Source organism: Lissotriton vulgaris, chromosome 7, assembly GCF_964263255.1.
Source record: "Lissotriton vulgaris chromosome 7, aLisVul1.2, whole genome shotgun sequence".
In the NCBI taxonomy this organism is placed as follows: Eukaryota; Metazoa; Chordata; class Amphibia; order Caudata; family Salamandridae; genus Lissotriton; species Lissotriton vulgaris.
Window position 1 is genome coordinate 789,924,637 of NC_141695.1, and position 23,834 is coordinate 789,948,470.

Sequence of the window (23,834 nt, forward strand, 5' to 3'; positions counted from 1 at the left end):
CTTCCTTATCTACTTTCCGCAAGGAGCTAAAGACCTGGTTATTTTAGATCTTACTTCTAGGCTGTTGAACCGGTCCTCAGTACTGGGAAACCCTATGGGTAATAATGCACTATTCAAGCACTCAACCCACTGACCACAGTGTGAATTCCACTGCGGTGCAGGAGAAATAATGAGTGGGTGGGGTTCGAACGACCCCTGGCCGTCCTTCGCACATGCCCACTGTGACGTCGGACGGTGAACGGGTTAATAATATTAATAATATTACTAAATTCTCCAGAACCAGTCTGGCACCTGGAAAATATTCTAAGATGAGGAGTCTGCTGGTAGACATATCCATTAGAAGCTACATTCTCAGCATTCATTTAGTGCATTCTTGCTATTTGTATAACCTTTTTGCTAATATAGCACTGCAAGTCTTCAAGGTTTCAGAATTTCTCTGGTGACTTTAATTTTAAATGCAAAACTGGGCCATTCCATCAGGATAGGCAACGAGGCCAGATATCTGTATTCTGCAACTCTTTCAGAATCTTAAGGCTGGAAATAATTTTGCACTGTGCCAATTTTCTGAGGGGTTAGTTGAAAATACGTCTTCTGTGCTAGCACCCATTAAAGATGCCGCCTCTTAGTACCACTTTTGCATTACACATGATAACGTTTGCCCTTTTGACATCACCAAGTGAAAGCATAACTATAATGACTGAATGACAGACTTTTGGTATAGATTTGCAAGATATCTGTAATTTTCTGTGCCTTTATTCGCACAAGTACTAGCAGTTTGCCTCAGTGGGTGGGGACACGGATGCAGGCCTGGGAGGGGGGGGTGAGAGTAGCACAAATTTAATGGGCAATGCCAGCCTTCCATGAGTATTTCACAGTGATACAACAATTCACTCACTTTTTGGCTGTTTCCACAGAATTAGACCAATCATTATTGCTGTTTCCCTACAGGTGATCTTGCAACACACTTCACTTTGGTGAAAATGTCAAAACGCCATCCACTTCAACATCCTGTTTTCAGCTGTTTTGGAAAACAGGAAACATGTATCCCACACATATAATGTGTTGATGTTGCAGAGACGTAATGTATAATGATGGGGTCTCCCTGCACAGTGTGGTGAGTTTTGGCTGAATATGGGGCCCCCTGACAGGTCGGGAGGGGAAGAGGAGGGGCGCTGCACCTGTCTTACACCACTCTTTTGTAGAGGACATCTGCAATATACTTCATTCTTACATAGTCCTACATCTACCTACAGTGTGAGCTACACCCAGCAGTGAACACATAATGAACATGTCACTGGCTTATGACATTCATAATGGAATTAATGAATATGCTGATCTTGAGGTTTCTCTCTCGTACTTTGGAGATATGCTATGCAGTAGTCATTCTCTACTAATGCGCACCCACCTGTCCACTTCAGGTTTAAAAGCAGGCATACTACCAAAAGGTACTATCTTTAGAACTAGAGTGATGTATTCAGAAATTGTATACAGAATTGGTACCAAGAAAGACTCCTTTAACTAACAACCTGAGGAACTACATCCTTGCATAGGGCTGGTTCCTGGCTACTGTGCAAGCACTATTAAGACTCCGCAGTATTACAACTTTTGCCTTGCTCCTCATGACAACTACTATTCAAACAAAGCATAAGGGAAATCACTGGGACACAGAACAGGTCACAATAGCATCTATCCATTAACTAATGTAAGGGGAACGAGAACACATTCGTGGTGTTGCATCATCTGTGGCAGTAATATTAGAGTGCAATATGCAGTGCTCACCGTTTGTTTCAAGCGATGATCTGAGCTCATTCCAGGCAATTACAAATTTTGTAATCCGTCCTTCGATGACACTTCTCATTCCATCTACAAATCGAGAAAATTGGAGAATAGAAAAATGTAATCTCTGTCTATAAGTTATATTTTTGAGTATTATGGGTTAACGATTCTCACACTTCATCTAATTCAGTAGCCCACAGTTTGCACTGAGCCATGCACTCCTCAAATCTACAGCAAAGACTTCCTCTTACACCACACCCTGTTGTGGACAGAATTGCAGATGCTTATGCAGGCCCGACACACCCTGTTGTGGACAGAATTGCACATGCTTATGCAGGCCCGACACAGAACATTCTATGACTGAGACTTAGTAAGTGGTTTCCCATAAGAATTCTTCAGAAGTGAAAGCATGCTATATTAACGTCAGAATCAAGTACTATGATAACTCCCCCTTTCTCAAGAGACTTCAATTACACAGCCTTATCATCTAAATTTGCTGCATTTCTAACTCCTGTTAGACATCAAGAATGTAACAGTGGGTCTTTCTTAAAAATGTCATATTAGTATCATCACCTCCATAGCACATGGAACAAAAGGATAATGCTACTTACTTTGTAAGCATTTGTTAGTGGCATGTAATGCTGTAGATTCACATGCTCTGCATACTCCTGCCATCTAGTGTTGCGTTCGGAGCTGCGCAGGTTGTTTTTCTTCGAAGATGTTTTCGAGTCACGAGACCGAGTGACTCATTCTCTCAGAGATACTGCGCACGGGCATCGACTCCTTTGATAGATTGCTCTCCCACAGATGGGTAAACATGCATTTACAATGCAATGGTCTCTGCATTGTTAAAGTTAGAGCTATTGGCATTGCTCATGACATTATTTGTATTTATGTTTTTGGTTTTAAAACATAAATAAATGGCATTGTCATTTACAATGCCAATAGCTTAATCTCTTGCAAATGCAAGACCTATTGCATTTGCACCCACACACAGAGCCACACACACACAAAGCCACCCACACACACATACAGAGCCATCCACACAGTCATTCACATAGAGCCACCCACACACACACACACACAGCCACCCCCACATAGAGCCACCTATAAAAAAGCTACCCGGAGCCCCACACACACACAGACAGAGCAACCCCCCCCCCCCCCACACACACACACAGAGCCCCCCCCCACACACACAGCCTCCCCACACACACAGAGCCCCAGACACACATAGAGAGCCCCCCCCACGCAAACACACAGAGCCTCCCACACACACAGAGCCCCCCCCCCACACACACAGACGGAGCCCCACACACACAGAGCCACACACACACACACAGAGAGCCACACACACAGAGCCCCCCACACACACACAAGGCCCCCCCACACTCAGAGCCCCCCCCACACAGAGCCCCCCACACACAGAGTCCCCCACACACAGAGTCCCCCACACACAGAGCCCCCCCCACACAGAGGCCCCCCCACACAGAGCCCCTCCCCCCACACACACTGAGCCCACTACACACACACACACAGAGCCCCATACACAGGGAACAGAGGCCAGTAAAAACGATCACACGCACACAGAGCCCCCCCCCCCCCCACACACACACAAAGCCCCCACACATGGAACACGTCAAGATGGCATGTTAATACTAGCCTAGGAGAGTAAATTGCCAAGATTAGACAAAAGAGCTTAGATAAGACTACATGCTACTATTATTCTGTGAGTAACAGCCTGGATGAAATCACACACACACACAGAGCCCCACACACACAGAGAGAGAGCCCCACACACACACACACAGAGAGGACCACACACACAGAGGACCACACACACACACACACAGAGCCCCCCCACACACAACAGAGCCCCCCCCACACACAGAGCCCCCCCCCCGCACACACAGAGCCCCCACACACACACAGAGCCCCACACACAGGGAACAGTGGCCAGAAAAAACGATAACACACACACAGAGCCCCCCCCACACACACAGAGCCCCCACACTGGGAACACATCAAGATGGCCTGTAAATACTAGCCTAGGAGAGTAAATTGCCAAGAGTAGACAAAAGAGATATAGATAAGACTGCATGCTACTATTATTCTGTGAGTAACAGCCTGGATGAAATCATATGCGGTCAGCATCACATACGGAGTCGTTCAAAACACACCATCTAATCATCTGTATTGCTAGCCACAATACGCCCATGTGTTAACCAAATACAAGCTATCTGTCGACGATACAATACGGTCTTATTTTTAAGAGGCATGTATGGGAAACATAATAATCGGTGTATTATTGTAGATGCATGCGAACAACAAATTTAGCATGGGTGTCAATAATGACATGCAGTCCCACAGTCTAATATCGACATAATAGCGCCATGTAAAAGCACACGTATTAGGGTCAACCTTCCACTGCATGACGATCAGATATCTCCATGTTGGTGGTCTCAAAAAGATCACACTATGCGTTGTTACAATATCCTTTACAACTAATGAAACGGACCCGGCACAACAAACAATGCAGCCGGGCACTTTATCAAGCCACTTACCAGGGTGCAGATATTGCAGTACAGGCGGGCGCTGAGGGACGAGTCAGCGAACCGGCAGTAAAAATCAGAAATGACCACTGTTGATTTTAAATCAAACCGCTTATGTCCAACAAGCCGGGACGACGATGTCACGTGAGCTGAATATTACAAACCACGTCATCACAGCAACTCTAAAGTGGCGGCCATCTTATAAGGGTAAGAAAGTAATGTTTGGCTATTACAATGGAGCTCATCAAGACTACCCATCAAAATATAGATTCTGAGATGGAATATTACTAATGCTCTTATTGAAATCACAAATTTATGTGCCAACATATACAGATGAAAGATTTATTAGTCCAAAAAAAAGCCTGAGTTAATTTCAGACCTTGGAGACCCGACAGTCCGGAAGACCATCGTCACGTGAACCGGGCATAACAAACCACGTCGTCTAGACTACTCCGGCTAAGCGGCCATCTTGTTATGGTAGACGAGTGCAAAAACAGCAGTTCTATGACAAGAGGCAAGACTACCCGACAAAGCTGAGTAAAAAGCAAAGGTATCAATGAGCGCTCCTATGCAAATAGCCTATTGTGTCGTCACCAAGCAGGACAATGAAAATATGGTGGTCCGATTACAGATGCAAAGCACACCCTGATGCCAAATGTGACGCAGGCTGACAGTTAATCATACTGAATAAATGCAACTAAACAATACCATTCACAATTGCAGACAGAGACAAAACCCACCTCGCCCGGTCTGACCTCGAACACTTAATACACAAAGGTGACTTTGTCTCAGTCATACTTAAGCGGCCAAGTTATAGTGTATTGTGTGACAACGCCATGCACACCACCACGTTTCTCAGAGGCGAGGCAGAAATGCCTTGGAGAAACCAGCGTCATTTTGGGGTTTGAGGGGCGTGTTTTCTTTCTCTTCTCTTCCCATTGGGTGGAATGTTAAATTCCAGCCAATAGGAAGAGGAGAGAAAGAAAACAGAAAGAAACAAAAAAAACACACCCCTCAATCCCAAAAAGACGGGGCTTGAACGGACAGATGCCCCTCTCGTCCAATGGCTGGCCTCCGTTTAGGAAGCCAGCCAATGAAGAAGAGGGGCGGGTTTAAGCCCCCATACTGTAAACATAAAATCTCGGCTGCGCGCATTGATCAAGCGATATAGAAACTTTCCCAGGGGGAGAAGAGTAAAAGGTCCCTACAAGGGATACTAAATGTTATTTATCAATGTCAAGTGCCGGGGTACAATGTTTCAGCAGTTAGCATTTTCAAGCCTCACATTTACTTTCAGATACCGACTAACGACCAAAGATACTTTCAATCTCACCTTGACAATCACTTGGTCTTTTGCATGACTAACTGCGATGCACACAGTTACTTTTATCACAAGGTAACACTTTTTGAACACATTTTGCTCCAGGAATACTTAGAGCATTACATTTCTTCTCTCTTTAGGAATTACCCCCTGAAGAAGGGCTAGACCCAAAATGCATTGGGGGAAGTTATTGATAATTCCTGTGAATTGTTTAACATTGACGCCTGTTTACATTTCTTGTAATGATTACTACAATTACAATTAAGTACCAGCATGGAGTAACTATCTACTGGAATACATTAGTGAATAAACACATGTGAGAAACGACAAAAGGAGAGTTGACTTGTTTTAGCGAATTTATTTCACGCAAGAGTGCTGATCAGAGTTGTCCCTCCAGTGGTGAGGGCTTTTTCTTGTCTGCACCTTTAAAAATGTCCTCAGCATGCCTCATCATGCCAGGAAGTATAGGTAAATACTGGGTATGTCTTTGTGTGGAAGAGAGGGTGTACAGCAAAACATCCTGCTCTAGAGACTCTTTGTGCATCTCAACATTATGGAAAGCAGCTGCCCTGGCAATTCCCGGTTAAAAAGAAGTGGAATCTTCTGGAGAGGATGGGCAAGTAGGAAAAGGTCCGGATCATTAAGGGTAAGGGGATCAGTGTTATATGCATTCAATGGGTCAGGATCCCATAATGGCCCTTATATCCCCCCATGATCTGTACGTAGTGACCCTGAAAGTGAAGCAGCAAGTGGGTCAGCAAGTGGCGATGTAGAAGGAGAGGCAGGGGGTGGTCATGAAGGTGGTGGTGGAGGAGGAGGAAGAAGCTTATATGTAGTTCTGGTGGTTTTGTCCTTGATCTTCCTTTTTTGAGGGACATTGCTGTTTAGTGACTCTTGAAAGGACAGCTTCCTCTTTGGTGGCAGGGAAGCAAGTGTCTGACCTGTACCTAGCTAGATGGGAATTTCCCGTAGTCGGAAGTCAATTTTCTGGAGAATGGGATCGACAGGAGACTAGTACACCAATGAAGATTTCAAATGGTTCAGCTCCTTAATTTTTGGGACCGAGGTTTTGGTGGGGGTCTGAGAGTCTTGCTCGGCACCGAGGTAGATGATGTCATAAGACCACTCACCTGAAACTCCAGGTGGTTCGACTTGGTTGAAGATAGTACATGAATCCTATGAAAGTGCACTAGGCGACGATGACAAGAACAATGCAATCCTGTGTTCTCCCACGGGGAAGGGTGAGGTTCTACGGTTTTCGACTTCGTCCTGTATTAGGCTGCCATTTTGTGACCCGTCGCCATTTTGTGCTGCCCTAACTAACAGAGTGTTTTTGCCTTTTCTAGCTGCTACGTGTCTCTTCTTTTAAAAAGTAACCCCCTGCTCTTGTTTACGAAACCGATGTCAGGGTCTGGCCGAGTCCACTAATCCATGTCTAGGTTGATTGATCCCTGTCTCAACTGACCTTTTGGCTCTCCCTATTCTTTCCTTACTTTATCTTACCTGACTGGCCTTTGCTATTTTCTCCTTTTATTCTCTTGTTACACAACTATCCTTTGAGGCACACAAATACGTCCTGCCACCTGCAAATTGAATTGTAGGCACTAGCACTGATTAACTCGTGGGGAGGGGTGACACACAGGGTCTGAAAGAAGGGCGTATTTGGGACACTTGATAGCTTGTTTTCCAACTTTTCCTATTGGCTAGTCTTGTATGTATTGGGAGCATACGTTGTAAATATGTGTGGTATAAAAGATTGTGCGCCACGGAATAAAGTAGCAGTCTCCTAAGAACCTACTCTGTACTTCTGGGACAACTGTGCTTAGCTGCAACTAATAAACCTGTTTTTCTACGCCTAACAGAGTGTCTCATGTCTCTGTCCGACAAGGCAGGTGAACTCGGAGATTTAAGGCGTGCCCTGCGCCGCCATGCCCATAAGGCACGGTTCTTCAACTGGCGCCCAACGTGGGGCGGCTTCAGCAGTAGCGGTTCAGCCAGAGGGTCGTGAGGAGCCTCGCAAGAAAATTCCGGAGGATTCGCGAACCACATCAAGCGATCCCTGCAGGTCGAAGTGGACCGAAGGTCTTTTGCAGCGCGGCTACTCCTTTCCGACAGCGGCTGACGACTGCTGCCCTGACTGCCGCCCTGCCTTGACCCCTTTGCAGACGACTGGTATTGCGAGACGTTAGACAAGTTAGTCACTTAGTTAAGTATTCGTGGGTAGCGCCCACTTCTTTGTTTTGTTTTTTGGGTTTGTTATTCGACCATTGCAATAGCCGAAGCCAAGGGGTGAGTACGTTTGTGCTGTGCTATTTGCTCTAACCCCTTGAAGTTTGTAAGCAGACCAGGGAATTAAAGATGCCAGGTCTCAGCAAGTTTAGGAAGCTTTGTTGTTTTGGTTGCAATAGGGATTCCCGGCTGGAGGACTCTTGTCCAATTCCTCCGGTTGGAACTCCCACTTATGCGCTCTATTCAAAACATGGTGTTGGCCCCATTGCCTTTAACGAGGCATGGATTCGATACACAAAGAAAGATGGTGTTCTGCAGTGGCCACAAAATGATAGCTTTGAGCCTGACATATTAGATAATCTAGAAGCAATTTTGTTTAAAAGAAAAGCCCGGCAGGCAATGTTTAACTCTTTCCGCCTCTGGCGTTTGGAAGCCAAACAGAGAGAAATTAAGCAGGCAAAAAGAGATAAGAAAGAGAAAAGTATGACGATTATACAGGCTGCCCAGCAGTTTAAAGATAATGAGATTGATCAGGCGATTGAAGTCTCAGAAAGACAGCATCGTATGGCAGTAGATAGATGTTACCCTGTGTTGCCTACTTCTCCACAGAGTAAGGATCTTGACGACGATCCCTTAATGTACCCATTTGTTGAGATTGCCTCCGCCCTATGTGCTAATGCACACCAATCGTTACCACTTGTCCAGCCACCTGTTGTTCCGCCATTTGTCCCGACTCTTTCACAATTGTCCCTTCCAGTATTGGCACCCCGCCTCCTTTGCCACCAACTTCTGTCCCTCGGACTCCTGTATCTCAGTCTCCTTTACCCCCGATTCCTCTTGTAACGGTCAGCCCTTCTCCTGCTTTGCTTAATACCTTGTCTCCCGTTCTACTGTCAGATTCTCCCACATCTCGTAAACGATTGGTCGATACTGCTTCTGGCCTTTTCTCCCCCCTCTTCGGATCTTTTAACCTGACTCCTGCTTTTTCTCGAAGGCAATCCCGTAGTCAACTCCCAGGTCCCGACGAGCGAATTGTGTTGGAACCTCTTGCTCACAAATGGATCATAAGTGGTCCACAGTATAGCGTGCACAATATCATGAGCACCTTTCACCAGTGGGACGCACCCACGCAGAGATATGTTTTTAATGTTATGTGTGACACTCTTGTCAAAGGATGGGAGGATATGGATTTGGGTTTAGCTCCCCAGGGTCTGTTAGACGTACAGGCGAAATTTGATAAAGGACTTATTGTGGGTTCTGGGGTTGAGGACGCCATAAGGACACTTGTCACTTTCAGGTCTTTATTTTCTTCTCAGGCTTTTCTTGAACCTGATCCTGCAGTTAGACAGAAAGTAAAACATTATCCTATGAGAGAAGTTCCTCCAGTATGGAGAGAAGAGGTTCCACAAGCAGGCAATATTCCGCGTGTCCCTACTCATTTCCAGCGTATATGGGTACATGTCCCCTGGAAACGATCTGAAGTTTAGGAGATTAAACAGTCTTTACCGGACCCTCGTAAAAATCCTGCTGGGTATTATAAGAGCTGTCCCAGACTGTTGATGCATGTATTATGAATTTGGCCGATATTGATATGCTGATGGGAAATGTAGTCCCACAAGCGATATGGGCTCGGATTGGTAGGGAGGACCACGACCAAGCTTTAGGTGGTAATTGGGCTGCTATTACTGCTGCGGATGCAGCACAGGTTGGTGGTGCTAAATCCGATGATTTGATTGCAGAATTACCCGGTAGGATCATCACTTTAATGAAAACGATGATGCCTGCCTTACGTGTTGACTGGGATAAGTTAGCTGCTTTTAAACAGAAGAAAGATGAGAGTGTCTCCGATTTGTTTACCCGTTTCGAGGAGACGTTCATCGACCAAAGTGGTCAAGATATGGGTACTGAGGGTGGACAGCGATTATTCGTGGATACATTTGTATTTAATTTACTTCCAGAATTATCGAATAAATTGAAAGACTCTGAAAGTTCGTGGGCTGTTTCTTCGTCTGCCCAGATATTAGACACTGCTCAGTATTTCGAGAATAGGGATAAGGAGTAAAAGGATAGTCTTGAGAAAAAGACGAAAGAATTAAAAACGAAGGTTCTTTTGCAACAGGCTTATCCCCCTCGTTCTGCTCAGCGCCAATCTCAACAGCCTCCCCAGTTTCAGAGGTTGTTACAGAAACCTGAACCCTTTGTTTCGCAACCTTTGCTAGGTCCAAATCAATGTGCCTATTGTAAAGAGGAAGGTCATTTCAAGAATAGCTGTCCGGTTTTATTGCAGCGTAATGGTGGATTGCCAGGACCGCAAGCCTGTGGTGGTTTTCAATCAGCACCCAGAGGTAGAGGGCGAGGTGCATTGTCTCAGGGACAGCGTTCCTTTCCCTCTCAGAATTCTATGAATTATTTTGACCAGCAGAATACTCAGTCTGCACAATATTACAATGACGACTATTGTGTTGAAAGTGAGAATCAGGATTTTCACACTAGCTAGGACAGCCATGGACAAAGCAAGGAAGTCGTATCAGTTCCAGTGGATCAGAATGGGCCTTAGGTTGAAGTTGTTGCATTAGGTGTTTCGGAGCCATTTCTTTTGGATACTGGTGCAATGAGAAGTTCTATCATTCACTCCAAACTCCCTGGGGCACCTTTGTCTGGCTTAACAAACGTTTCTGTAGGATTCTCTGGCGCCCCAGTTCGTAGCCCGGTTTCTTGCCCTTTGCCTATCTCAATTGGTCCTTAGGATTTGGAGGCCCCGCTCATTTTAACGACTGGTTACTGCGAGAATTTACAACGTTTGGACTTATTGAAATGTCTTCATGTATTGTTTCCCCTCTGGTGTACATCTTACTTTAGGTGAGAAATTGGTTTCTACTAGGTATTTGTCTAAGGACCAACTCCCACCCGAATTGCATTCCCTTCCTGCTACTCTTTGGGCTACAGGTCCGAATGATGTTGGTCTCCTCCAAATTCCACCTTACGTGGTTACTGTCAAGCCTAATGTTAAATTACCACGCATTCCTCAGTATAAAATTTCCAACGATGGTGAAAGAGCTCTGTTGGCTATCATCTATGATTTAGTTCAGAAGGGTGTGGTTGAAGAAACAAGAGGAAATGTTTGCAATAGTCCTGCTCTACCTGTTCTTAAATGCACTGATTCTTCTCAACCTCCTTTATATCGTCTTGTGATTGATCTTCGGGAGGTTAACAAGATTGTTGTGCCCCAGTTTCCTGTCGTCCCAGATATCACTGCCTTGCTCACAATGATACCTGTTTCAGCTGCCTGGTTCTCAGTTATTGACCTTAAAAATGCTTTCTTCAGCATTCCTATTGCTGAGGAGAATAGGGATATTTTTGGCTTCTCTCTCGGAGGCCGAAGTTCCCGATTCAAACGTGCACCGCAAGGCTATTGTGAGAGTCCCTCCATTTATAGTCGGGCTTTGAAATCTCAGCTTGATGCTTTCACTTTGCCCCCAGGTGCCACCCTTATTCAGTATGTGGATGATTTGTTGGTTGCTGCTGATTCAGAGGATGTTTGTAAGAATGCGACTGTTTCGCTGTTGCGTCATTTGTCTGATCTGCATCACAAGGTGTCACCCTCTAAACTACAATATTGTCGCCAAGAGGTTACCTACTTAGGTCATCTCTTGTCGAAGGAGGGAAGGTGATTGACCCCAGAACGTATTCAAGCAATCGCACAAATGTCTGTACCATCCACACAAAGGGAGGTGCGTGCCTTTCTGGGCATTACCTCTTATTGTAGACAGTGGATTCCAAATTTTTCTTTGATGGCTAAACCTCTGCTGGCACTTACTCTAAAAGACACAACCCAACCTCTTCCTTGCACTGACAAATGTCAGAAGAGTTTTTCTAACTTACGTACAGCCTTGTGTTAGGTACTCCGGATTACAGTAAGCCTTTCACACTCTACGTTCATGAAAGAGAAGGTTGTGCGTTGTCAGTTTTAACTCAACAATTCGGAGACAAACAGCGGCCATGTGCCTATTTTTCGGCTACATTGGATCCAGTAGCCAAGGCATTGCTTAGTTGTCTCAAAGCTACAGCAGCAGCAGCGATCTCCATTCGTCAATCTGCTGGATTGGTACTGGAAAACACTCTCGTTGTTATGGTACCCCATGCAGTGGATACTCTTTTGAACAGAACGAAAACACAACATCTCACGAGTGCCCGCTTGTCTGGGTACGAGCTGACGCTCTTGGCTAGTCATATACACATCAAGCGATGTAATACTTTGAATCCAGCAACACTGTTACCCATTCCAAAAGAGAAAGACATCCAAGAACAACATGATTGTTTTCTCCATACAGAGGAGGAAATGAAAGGCAGAATAGACTTAAAAGATACACCACTCGTGGACCCGGATGGGATCCTATGGGTGGATGGGTCTTGTTTCAAGCTTCCCAATGGTGAAACGACTGCGGGCTATGCTGTTACCACTTTGCATACAGTTGTAGAGACAGCACGCATTAGGCAGAATTCAGCCCAAGCAGCTGAGCTGATTGCCCTGACGAGAGCGTGTGTGTTGGCTAAGGGAAAAAGAGTGAATGTTTACACCGATAGCCAATATGCATTTGGGGTGGCCCATAGTTATGGCGGCCTTTGGAGGGAAAGAGGATTCTTTACCTCACATGGGACTAAGATACAGCATGGTCAGTTGGTAACTGACCTTCTCGAACCACTTGCTTTGCCTACCCAGATAGCAATTGTAAAGTGTAGTGCACATAAAAGGATCACTGATGATGTGGGTCGCGGGAATGCTTTTGCAGACGAGGTAGCGAAAGAAACAGCGAGAGATGCTACAAGTCGCATATATGTTGCAGGCCCTGCAAGATGGGTCAGAGAAGGAGGAATGTGTGACGACACAATAGAAAGTGTGAGAATGATTCAAGAAGAGGCTACAGAGAAGGAATTGAATAAGTGGAGAGAAAGTACGGGAATGTTAGGCGCGACAGGGTGTTGGACGGAATTGTCAGAACACCAACGTTGGCTGTTACCAGACGCCTATGTACTGCCTGTAGTAACTATGGCGCATGGTCCAGCCCACATCAGTGCGAAGGGGATATGCAAACTTCTGGCTCCAGTATGGCAGAATGAAGGAATCCCTAAATGTGCAGAAAATGTGGTGAAACATTGTATCGTTTGTTTGATGCATAATCCAGGAAAGGGAACCCCAACTCCGGCAGGTCATTTTGCTCCCACTACGCATCCTTTTGAGGTATTACAAATCAATTACATTCATATGGAACGTTGCAACAATCTTAAGTATGTTCTGGTGGTGGTGTGTGCCTTTTCCAGATGGATAGAGGCCTACCCCCTAAAGGATAATACTGCTTTGTCCACTGCCAAAGCTCTCTTGAAGGAATTCTTCCTGAGGTTTGGTTTGCCGCGAATTGTCTGGCATGACAATGGAAGCGAATTTGTAGGCCAAATTATGCAGAAGGTGATTGCGGGTCTTGGTATTAGGCAGAAATTCCATGCGGCAAACCACCCTCAGTCAGCAGGCTTGGTAGAGTGCTATAACGGCACTCTCAAGCTCAAACTAGCAAAGATTCAGGCCAGCACGGGTCTTGCTTGGTCCGATGCTTTTCCTTTGGAACTCCTATCTACGAGGACAGCTGTACACTCTCGCTTAGGACTCAGCCCATACGAGGTTGTTTTTAGGCGCCCAGCTAATGCGTCGGGAGTCTCTCGACCTAAAAAGTACTCAGATATTCCGTATCCTATATTGATTGACTACTTGCATGACCTCACCACTAAATTGCGTGTTCTTCACCAACAGGTTCAAAACTCTTTGCCGGAGGCCTCCGCAGACCCAGGTCACTCCATCTAACCCGGAGACTGGGTCTGCCTGAAGAATTTTCAGTGAAAAAAGAATCTGGAACCCTGTTGGGGGCCGCCTCTGCAAGTTCTTCTGGTGACACGTACAGCAGTAAAGGTCGTCGGAAAGAAGAATTGGATCCATGGCGTGCACTGCAAAAGGGTACCTTTGTCTTTGCCTTTTGACCAGTGTTTCCGCAAGGGTGTATGTGATAGTGAGGGCGAAAGGGTCCCTCGGTTGGTACCATTCAGTAGTGCACTTCTGGATCAGACAAGGTCTGAAAAAGAAGACGACAACGTGCTGCAAGAAGCTGTACCATAACATCTGCGATTGAACACAACAAACTCAGAGACTTTGTTTCGAGAGCAAACGATACCTGACAAGACCCGGTACAACCGGAGACCTAGACTGATTAAGAATAATTAAACTTTTTTTCTTTTCTTTTTTCTGGTTACACTTTTGAGAGACATTTCTTTCACTATCCATCAAGTTGCAGGGTCACGGTAGGAGTCTTAGGCTGTGACCTGAGTAGTGGCAATAGGTCTGCAGGACTTGCAGTGTCATAGGACGGCTAATAATCACAACTAAGTGATCTAGGAAGATTACCATGAGCAAAGCTTTAGAGGATGGATATTAAATTGGAAAAGAATGATAAAAACCAAGAAATGAAAAGTAAATATAAGAAACTGTCGTTTAGTCCATGTGGCGTAACCTTGTGCATTTTAATATGTTCATGTATTTTATTGGCTTGTGTGGGTTGGGTTGTTCACACTATGCAGCAAGCACCTGTTTCTACTTCTGTTTCTTTGCCTTTTTCCACTACTTCCTCCCCGCATCAGTTCCATACACTCCCAGAGCACGAGCAAATTAGGAGAACAGAATACTTTAACAATTCATTCATCCAGCTGTTGCATCAGCATCAACTGGCAGTCAATACTACTGACTGTTGGGTTTGTGGACTCATGGCCCATAACACAGAGAAAGGGATGCCATATTTAGTCCTTTCTTACGAAGGTTCCGCTTGGGCCTATTTGGCCATGTTTTCAAATACATACCAGAATCAACTTCGACATCCTCTTGTTGGTCCATATGGTGGTGGAGCAGATTTTAGTCATAGTTCCTTGATAAAGGGAATAGTGGCTCTGGCTAGAGTTGCCGAAAGTGGCAAAATCCCCGTTGATGAGAAACAAGCGTATGATGGTTGGAACGCGACTCGTTATGTTACTAGCCTCACAGATAAGGCTAGGCGAAGGAGATCCCCCACCAATTTGGACCATACCTCATCGAGGCAATTTGTGTTTACAGATAAATGGTCAAAATATTAAAAACCAACAGGAAAAGAGTGTTTGTTCCCATACATACATCTATTCATCCCAGATTTCCTCACCGTTAGTGTCATCTCAGGGCACATACTTTGTCGGCCACGACAGAGCCTACACGTGGCTCCCCACCTACTTTTACACTGCTCCTTCAGGTCATCGCAGAAATAGATATGGCAGAGGGGTTATCGATTCCAAAGACACTGCAGGACAAGAGGGAGGGAACTTTTTCAAAGGGTTGCTTCCTTTCTGGGGCCCCATGGCCAATAGCAGAAACATTAGACAGTTAGTTTGTGTTGTTGAGGCTACCATAAATGTGACTTCTGGAGCCTTGAGTAATCTAACAGCCGAACTTCAGGCGGACCGCCTTATGACTTTGCAGAATCGGATGGTTCTAGATATTGTTCTAGCAGATCGCGGAGGAGTCTGTAAATTGATCAGGTCTAGTTGCTGCATTTACATTCCTGATAATGCCCCTACGGTATACCAAGCCATCTCTAAATTGCACGTAATTTTTGAGTCGATTCACCAGAACACAGGAGATTGGTCTGTGATGGGATGGTTTTGGGGACTACTGTCCACATGGGGATGGAAGGTATTAACCTTCCTTGGAATGGTTTTGGCCATCATTTTCTCTTGTTGTCTTTGTTTACAGTGTGGCCCTACCATCTGCGGTCTTTGTGCCACCATGTGTGTCCCAAGGTCTGTGTCACAGAAAACACCTTAAAATGATGTTGCAGCAACAGCTCGACGACCTCATGGCCATTGACATCGACTCAGACTAACTTGAGTCCTTTGTGTTTTGCCTGAGTAATGGCAAAAGGAGGGTCTGAGGTTCTTCGGTTTCCGATTTCGTCCTGTATTCGGCCTCCATTTTGTGTCCCGTCCCCATTTTGTGTTGCCCTCACTCAGGCAGCATGGCGAACAGAGTGTTTTTGCCTTTTCCAGCTGCTATGTGTCTCTTCTGTTAAAAAGTAACCCCCTGCCCTTGTTTACGAAACCGATGTCAGGGTCTGGCCGAGTCCACTAATCCGTGTCTAGGTTGATTTATCCCTGTCTCGACTGACTGTTTGGCTCTCCCTATTCTTTCCTTACTTTATCTTATCCGACTGGCCTTCGCTATTTTCTCCTTGTATTCTCTTGTTACACAACTATCCTTTGAGGCACACAAATACGTCCTACCACCTGCTAATTGAATTGTAGGCACTAGCACTGATTAACTTGTGGGGAGGGGTGACACACAGGGTCTGAAAGAAGGGATATTTGGGACACTTGATAGCTTGTTTTCCAACATTTTCTATTAGCTAGTCTTGCATGTATTGGAAGTATACGTTGTAAATATGTGTGGTATAAAAGATTGTGCGCCACGGAATAAAGTAGCAGTCCCCTAAGAACCTACTCTGTACTTCTGGGACAACTGTGCTTAGCTGCAGCTAATAAACCTGGTTTTCTACTCCTAACAGAGTTTCTTGTGTCTCTGTCCGACAAGGCAGGTGAACTCAGAGATTTAAGGCGTGCCCTGCGCCGCCAGGCCCATAAGGCCCGGTTCTTCAACGGGGGTGGGATCACCCATGACAGATGAGGTCGGTAGCTGGCTCGATTCCAAAGGTCGGTCTCGGTCCGAAGAGGTCGATACTGAAGGTTTGACCTTGGTATCAGTTTTCGGAACTGGGCTTGAGGGTGGGGCACCCAAAACATTCTTTCAGATGGCTCGGAGGAAGAGGCGGTCCGGTAACCTCTGTACGAGAAGGTTTTGAAGCCTACTTGAGTATTGGAGCAGGGTCAAGAGCCATAGTACTCACATGCTGACTGGATTGGAGGCTATGCATCCCCAGATCAACCTCCATGTCAAAGCCACAGCTTTCATCAGGGGTGAATACCCCTTCTTCGCCTTCCGAAGCTAGCTCCTCCTGGGCGTGCTCTTTGCTGGATATGTTGTGGGTGTCATCTCTATTTCTGCAAGACATTTCCGACCCAAAGGGTTTTCTTGGACCATAAGGACTGGCAGGCGTTGCAGGGGGCTTCAAGATGGTCCGGCAAAAGACAAGTTCACATGAGGTGCTGATCAGCGTGTGAATATTTTACGTGACAACGCGGGTAAAACCTGAAGGGTGTGCGCGTTCCATCAGAAGGGCATCTTGGATGGAAGCGAGTGCATGCGGAAGTAGGCCAGAGTTGGGCGGTGCCCTAAGGGGCAGTAGGTCGAAGCCCAAACCGCCGAAATTCAAAAGCAGCACAAAAGTGAAAAGCACGATCGAAAGAATAACTTCAGAGACAGTAAAAGAACCAAAGAATCGTACTGAACGCAGTTGAAACACAGAAAGGGGCACACACGTCCAACCCTCGATGGCAGAGACAAAACAGTCTAACAAAGTGGGTTGATGCCAATGCGCAGTATCACTTAGAGAAGGAGTCACTTAGTCTTGTGACTCGAAAGATTTCTTCAAAGAAAAACAACATATATATATATATATATATATATATATATATATATTCATTTATATATAAAACTTGAATCTTGAATAGGTGTAAATCTGCCCACACATCCTCTGCCCCATGCCACCACAACACTAGCTAATCTTTCTGGCACATCTGTGCTTTGAATACCAAGCTGAGAGCCCAAAGGATTCAATCTTCAGCTTGCCTTAATATAAACCTCTTATTAGTAAAAAGGCCCAAAGTGAGTGTTATTATACTACTCACAACTTGCATTACTTTTCTTTAATTTGATGGCTTTTTCCTTTCTCATTTGTAGTGTAGTTACAATTTTCATGAACAAAATAACATTTGAATAATATATGAATATTTACCTTTAATGAAGGCTCACATGAGACCCCATGCCCAGGACAGGAAGGGCAAATTCAAACAGTTAATAAATCCATAGTACCGAAGTGACGTAACAAAGCCAGATATAATGAACAAAGTGGTGGAAGGAAAATAAAGGCAAGTCGAAAGGGAAAGTGAACGATCAGCAGGGCAAAGAAGGACAAGGTCTCTGACTGTTGACAGCAGTTGCAGCTTGAAGCTTTTTTTAAGTCCACATTTTATGTGGCATTCCAGTCAGAACTCCACAATACCCTTACACCGTTGACTCGATCTTCAGATTGTATCTTTAAGGTCATCTATTTAAGTGTAACATTTCTGCATGAACTGGACAAAAGTAAGCCAGTGCTCATCTTCACCAGGGAGGAAGCTGATGCCATGGGGATCTATGACTGTGTCACACGAAAAAACTGCACACCTTTATAACAAGACACACACTTATTCCAGATTTACATTATGTTCACGGATGAGAAATTAGTTTCCTATATTATGGTCATGAAAAGGAGTGGTTTATTTAATACATCCTGTTCCACTTCAGCTTAATGCCTGCTTGGATATCAATAGATATACTGTTTATTGAATGAAGGCGACATCACTAATCAAAGTCCCTGAAATAGATTACCTTGTATTAAATGTACTCTTGGGTTAGTGCAGTCTTGATTACTTTGAAAAGCACAAATACAACCAGTGTATATTCCGGTCTGTAATGCTCAATATGACAGTACAATAGCCCATGGTTGTTGCAGCATCTTAAACAGAGTGGTTCTGATTCCCTAAAGTCTAAAATCCTGCTGTAAGAGAGCTTGCCTCTTATCAAGTGTACGTAACGCCCTTTCTTTTAACATAGGGTTCTAAAACAGATTCTGTGGTTTGGTTTAGATGAAGCATTAACACATTGTGGGGTCTCTCTAGATTGATTTGATAACCTTTCCAAACCCCCCACATTTTAGACAGAATATAATCATTTTTTTCTGGTGGTGTAGGAAGGCAATCTTACAGGGATTACAAGGTATTATGTTGAGAACCATCAGCAGTCAGGTATTACTAGTTGGTGTCCAATGTGGTTACTGTCATTTTTCACAGATGTTTAAGGGCCACCAATGTGGAGAGGCCACAAACTGACACTTTGAACTATTGTTCAATGACATGTAAGATTTTGTTGCTTGTTGCCTTTGATGACTCATTTTCCAAATTAGAATTTTGTTCAGTTTGCAAAACGTAGCTTTCTCCACATTTTAGGTGTTCACATCACTATGAAGGCCTGGTTCATGAGAGAGTGGAGCTTAACATTGACTACCAATTAAATTAAGACCACAAACATCCGCTGACATTTCTAATTTTCCCACAAATACTTTCAAAGTCTTGAATGAATGGCCGCACAATTCAAAAACCCACACACAAAGTGACACTTATGGTAAGACTGACTGCAGAACTTGCAAGGTGCTCCATTTGTGGCCGACACAAAAAAGGTGCTCCATTTGTGGCCGACACAAAAAAAGAGAACTCCACACATTGAATGCATTTAGGAATCATGCTATACAATCTGAAAAATTCCATTGAAAAATGATGTCCAAAGTGACCGGGCATTAAGTTGCTATAGATATTTATTCAAAATTAAGTTATTCTGGAAAGTTTCCTCAGTTCCAACATATCCATACAAAATACCTATTGAGCCATAAGTCCAACAGCCATGCGTTCAAGTTGTAAAATGCATTTATACACCAAAGAGTGCAAATTCTCTTAAGTGAGGGTCCAGAGAGAAGCATGCTTCCAAACCAGATGGTGGAAAAGCAGTTGGAAGATGTTGTCTACAGTGCAAGGCATTGTGGGCATACGTAGCGTAAATGGTATGGAAGAAGTTTGTCAAACTAACATACAAAGCGCACACCTGATCGAATATTACTCAGAAATTCGGTAATCTTCTTGAAATCTATATCAATGCAGTTCTGGAATCTTTTCACCAAATCTCTCTGGAGCGCAAGGATATCAGGCAGAAACTTCACCAGCCTCAACTCGGTATCCTGAAAAAAGTGAAACACAGAGCTGTTAGAAAGGGTGGAGATAAGACTTGAACAGAGAGCTGTGCCAGAGAAGTCATGACGGTGGCAAAGGAGAAGCAGGGGAACAAGGTGGAATACAGCCATAAACTGTGAGATTAAGTGAATATTCTCAGATGAAAAATGTAATCGAACTTTAACTGTGGTCCCACATGATTGGTATCTCTATGTAATGAAATCTTGGGGCAAGTACATCATATCAATGTGAATCTACAGAAGATTAATGCAAAAGACCAACACTTTATTGCCTTAACACTCACCTTCTGCAGGAATTTCCAGAGGATGGGTACAGTGTCCTTCCCATCCTTTTGCTGAGCCACATGCCACAGGTATTCAATAGATATTCTTTTTCTGCAGCTCCAAATTTTGGAGCAGTGAACATGGCTATCCATGGGTAGGCTGGAAAGGAAAGTTTTGGGGTCACCATACACTATTTTCACCACTGGGTTAGAGCTGATCCTGTTGTCTTGACTGATCACCGTGTTCACCTCCATCAACTTCTTCTCTAAAGTCTACAAGACGAAAAAGTAAGAGATAAAAGGAATGATCTTCAAAAATTAATTAATTACAAGGCCATATGTTCTGGAGATAGGGCCATCACATTTATTACACCAAACCTTCTTTGACTTCAGCTGAAAAATGCATGGGAGAATAGTGCTAAGGTCAGAATAACTTAGGTTAGGAACTTTTCACATAAGGACATTGCTGCATCATCATACTCACATACCTGACTCCCCCTCCCATATATGTTGACATCCAGCACATAGTGATTAAAATATATTTTGCATCAGTACCAATTTGTAAACTATTTTTTCAAATACTTTTTTGCTAAAAACTAAAATTACTTTTAACTGCACTTTCAGAAAGTAAGATTGTATAGGACTGGCGTAAAGAGATACATCACACCCCTTTCAAATAAGAACTTTCATGTAGCAGGCTTAATTGACCAAATATTGACCAGATAAATACCTAACCACCGGTGGACCACATTCAATGTAGAAAGCCATTCATACACAGCACTACTGATGATGGAAGGTTGATGCAATAGGGCTGAACCTTCAAAACCCATACCAATTCCTAGGTGGGAGTGAAGGACCGACATCAGCGAGGTGAAAAATTCAAACTCAGAGTCACAATGCTGAAAATTACAATGGACATGTAGAAAGTAATATGGAACTGATGGAAGACAGAGCAATATCTTGTCACGATCTGACTCTGGAATTAATTCATACTGGTCATTGTGAGTATTCTAAGGATATTTATATGCATTTATGTACTCCCAGAATTTGTCCTGCTTGTCTGCTATTTTTGACCCTCACATCAAGACAGAATCCTTTATATTTTTGCTCAATATTTGTGTTTCTATGAAGGTGCAAATCTATATCACAGTGCAAGTACAAGGATGGAATGAGTAAGAGCTGTTATGCACACATACTAACCATGTGCAGCAGAACATGTCTTATGTTTTATATGTATATGAAAAAATGGTTTGAATGTGTAACAAAGGTCATCCATTCTGCACTGAATTGTGAACCAGACCTGTTGAGGTTGAAACGCATTTGTATTTTCCTCTGTACTAGTATGCAATAACATTAAAATACCCTGAAAGACTGTGCCCTTTTGTTCTCCGTTAGGATCACAGAATAACGTTTTTATATTTAAAAGAGCTGATGACTGTAACGGATACATTCCATACCACTAAAGCACAAGTTGCTACTTGTGTAACGATATATCTGTAAGAGACATTAGTTAGTGATAGATTCCTTACCTTAGAATATCCCCAGGCGTCATACGGGATCCGGAAATTTTTGCGTAGCAATACCCCTGCGCGTCGGTAGGCGTCGTCTGCGGCTCCGCGTCCGTCGTCATTAGCGCCGGAATGACGTCGGAGTACTTAGACGCCGCCCATGCGCGCTGACGTCAGTTCTGATACACAGCTTTTCCGCGCCAGATACGCAGAGCCATGATAGAACCAACACTGGTGCCATGAAACTAGGGCCCTGAAAGGGGATGACCTTAACCCTAGATATCGGTTCGCAGAACGGGGAGGATGGGTGGGTTGGTAAGGAATCTATCACTAACTAATGTCTCTTACAGATATATCGTTACACAAGTAGTAACTTGTGCATCTGAAAGAGACAAGTTAGTGATAGATTCCTTACCTTAGAATAGATACCCCAGCAATACCAACCCCGGTGGTGGGTCTGCGAACCAATAATCACACCAGAAAGTCCTGGAGGACGGAACGGCCAAAGAAGCCATCCCTCCGGACTTGGCTGTCCAGGCAGTAGTGTCTTGCAAACGTGTGATGCGAGGCCCACGTAGCTGCCTGGCAAATGTCCCGTAAGGGGACTCCTCGGCCCAGGGCAGTTGTTATTGCCGTGGCTCGAGTGGAATGAGCCCGCAATCCAGCAGGGGGCTGCTTTTTGGCCATGGAGTAACATGCCTGAAAACACAAGATGATCCACCGCGAGATGGTCCTCTTGTGTACCGCCTTTCCCTTCTTCGCGTCCACATAACCAACAAAGAGTTGGTCATCCACCCGGAACTGGCGTGTGCGATCTAGGTAATAAGAGAGCGCACGTTTTGGGTCCAGACGGTGGAGCCTCTCTTCCTCTTTCGAGGGATGCAGAGGCGGAAAGAAGGTGGGCAAGGTAATGGACTGCCCGATGTGGAAGGCCGCGACAACCTTGGGCAGAAAGGAAGGTCTTGTCCGCAACACAACCTTGTCCGGATGAACAGAGAGGAAAGGGGGAGTAGAAGAAAGAGCCTAGAGCTCACTCACTCTCCTGGCAGAGGTGATGGCAACCAGGAAAGCAGTCTTCAGAGTAAGAAGACGGAGAGGACAGTTATGGAGCGGCTCAAAGGGAGCACACATTAGGTAAGTAAGTACAAGATTCAAGTCCCACTAGGGCATCACGAAGGGAAAAGGAGGAAACATGTGTGTGATGCCCTTCAGAAACCAATTTACAATGGGGGACTTGAATAAGGAAGGCTGATCAGGTAGCCGTAAGAAGGCGGAAAGAGCAGAATGGTATCCCTTAAGAGTGCCCAGAGCAGAGCCCTGCTGGGCAAGGGAAAGAGTAGAACTTCAGAAAGGAGTGCAGAGAGTGGGTCCACAGCCTTTGTTGTGCACCATGCCACAAAACTGTTCCACCTGCAGGCGTATACCGACTTTGTGGAGGGACGCCTGGCTGCCGGAATGATATCACAGACTTCGGGAGGCAAGTCAAATGGCCTCAACTGCCGCCGCTCAATCTCCAAGCTTGTAGGTGGAGACTGGACAGGTTCGGGTGCAGAACCGTCCCCTGCTGCTGCGACAGAAGGTCCTCCCGAAGAGGCAGACGAATCGGGTGATCGACTGACATGCTGAGTAGCTCGGGATACCAGTATCTTCGTGCCCAGTCTGGAGCCACAAGGATAACCTGGGCCTGGTCGCGCCTGATCTTCTTCAGCACTCTGGGCAGAAGTGCTATAGGCGGAAAGGCGTACAATAGACCGCAACTTCACTCGCGACGAAAAGCTTCTCCGAGTGAGTGCCGCCTTGGAAATTCCAACGCGCAGAACTGATGACATTGCGCGTTCTCTTCTGTGGCGAATAGATCTAACCAAGGCTCTCCCCATTGCTGAGAGGCCTTGCGCCACGTCAGAGTTCAGACGCCATTCGTGATCCATCATGCACCGACGGCTGAGTTATTCCACCCTGGCATTCAGAGAGCGTGCCAGGTGTTGAACCACCAGGGTCATGCCGTGATGTTCCAGCCACTGCCAGAGGCGCAGAGCCTCCTGGCATAGGGTCCACGACCCCACCCTGCCCTGTTTGTTGCAGTACCACATGGCAGTGGTGTTGTCCGTGAACACCTGCAGTACACTCCCCGGACAGAGGGGAGGAATGCCTTCAGTGCTAGACAAATC

The 23,834-nt window shown here is 45.1% G+C and overlaps 1 protein-coding gene across 1 annotated transcript in view; it reads right to left on the reverse strand.

The window, feature by feature from the left end:
- Positions 1–23,834, reverse strand: part of RNF213 (ring finger protein 213) — a 2,876,335-nt gene that overhangs the window by 201,640 nt on the left and 2,650,861 nt on the right. Inside the window, exons 57-59 of the mRNA XM_086931045.1 lie at positions 20,180–20,431; positions 19,751–19,883; positions 1,780–1,863 (exon numbers count right to left, since the gene is read on the reverse strand). Coding sequence (XP_086787171.1) covers positions 1,780–1,863; positions 19,751–19,883; positions 20,180–20,431 — 469 coding nt within the window. The remainder of the gene's footprint in view (positions 1–1,779; positions 1,864–19,750; positions 19,884–20,179; positions 20,432–23,834) is intronic.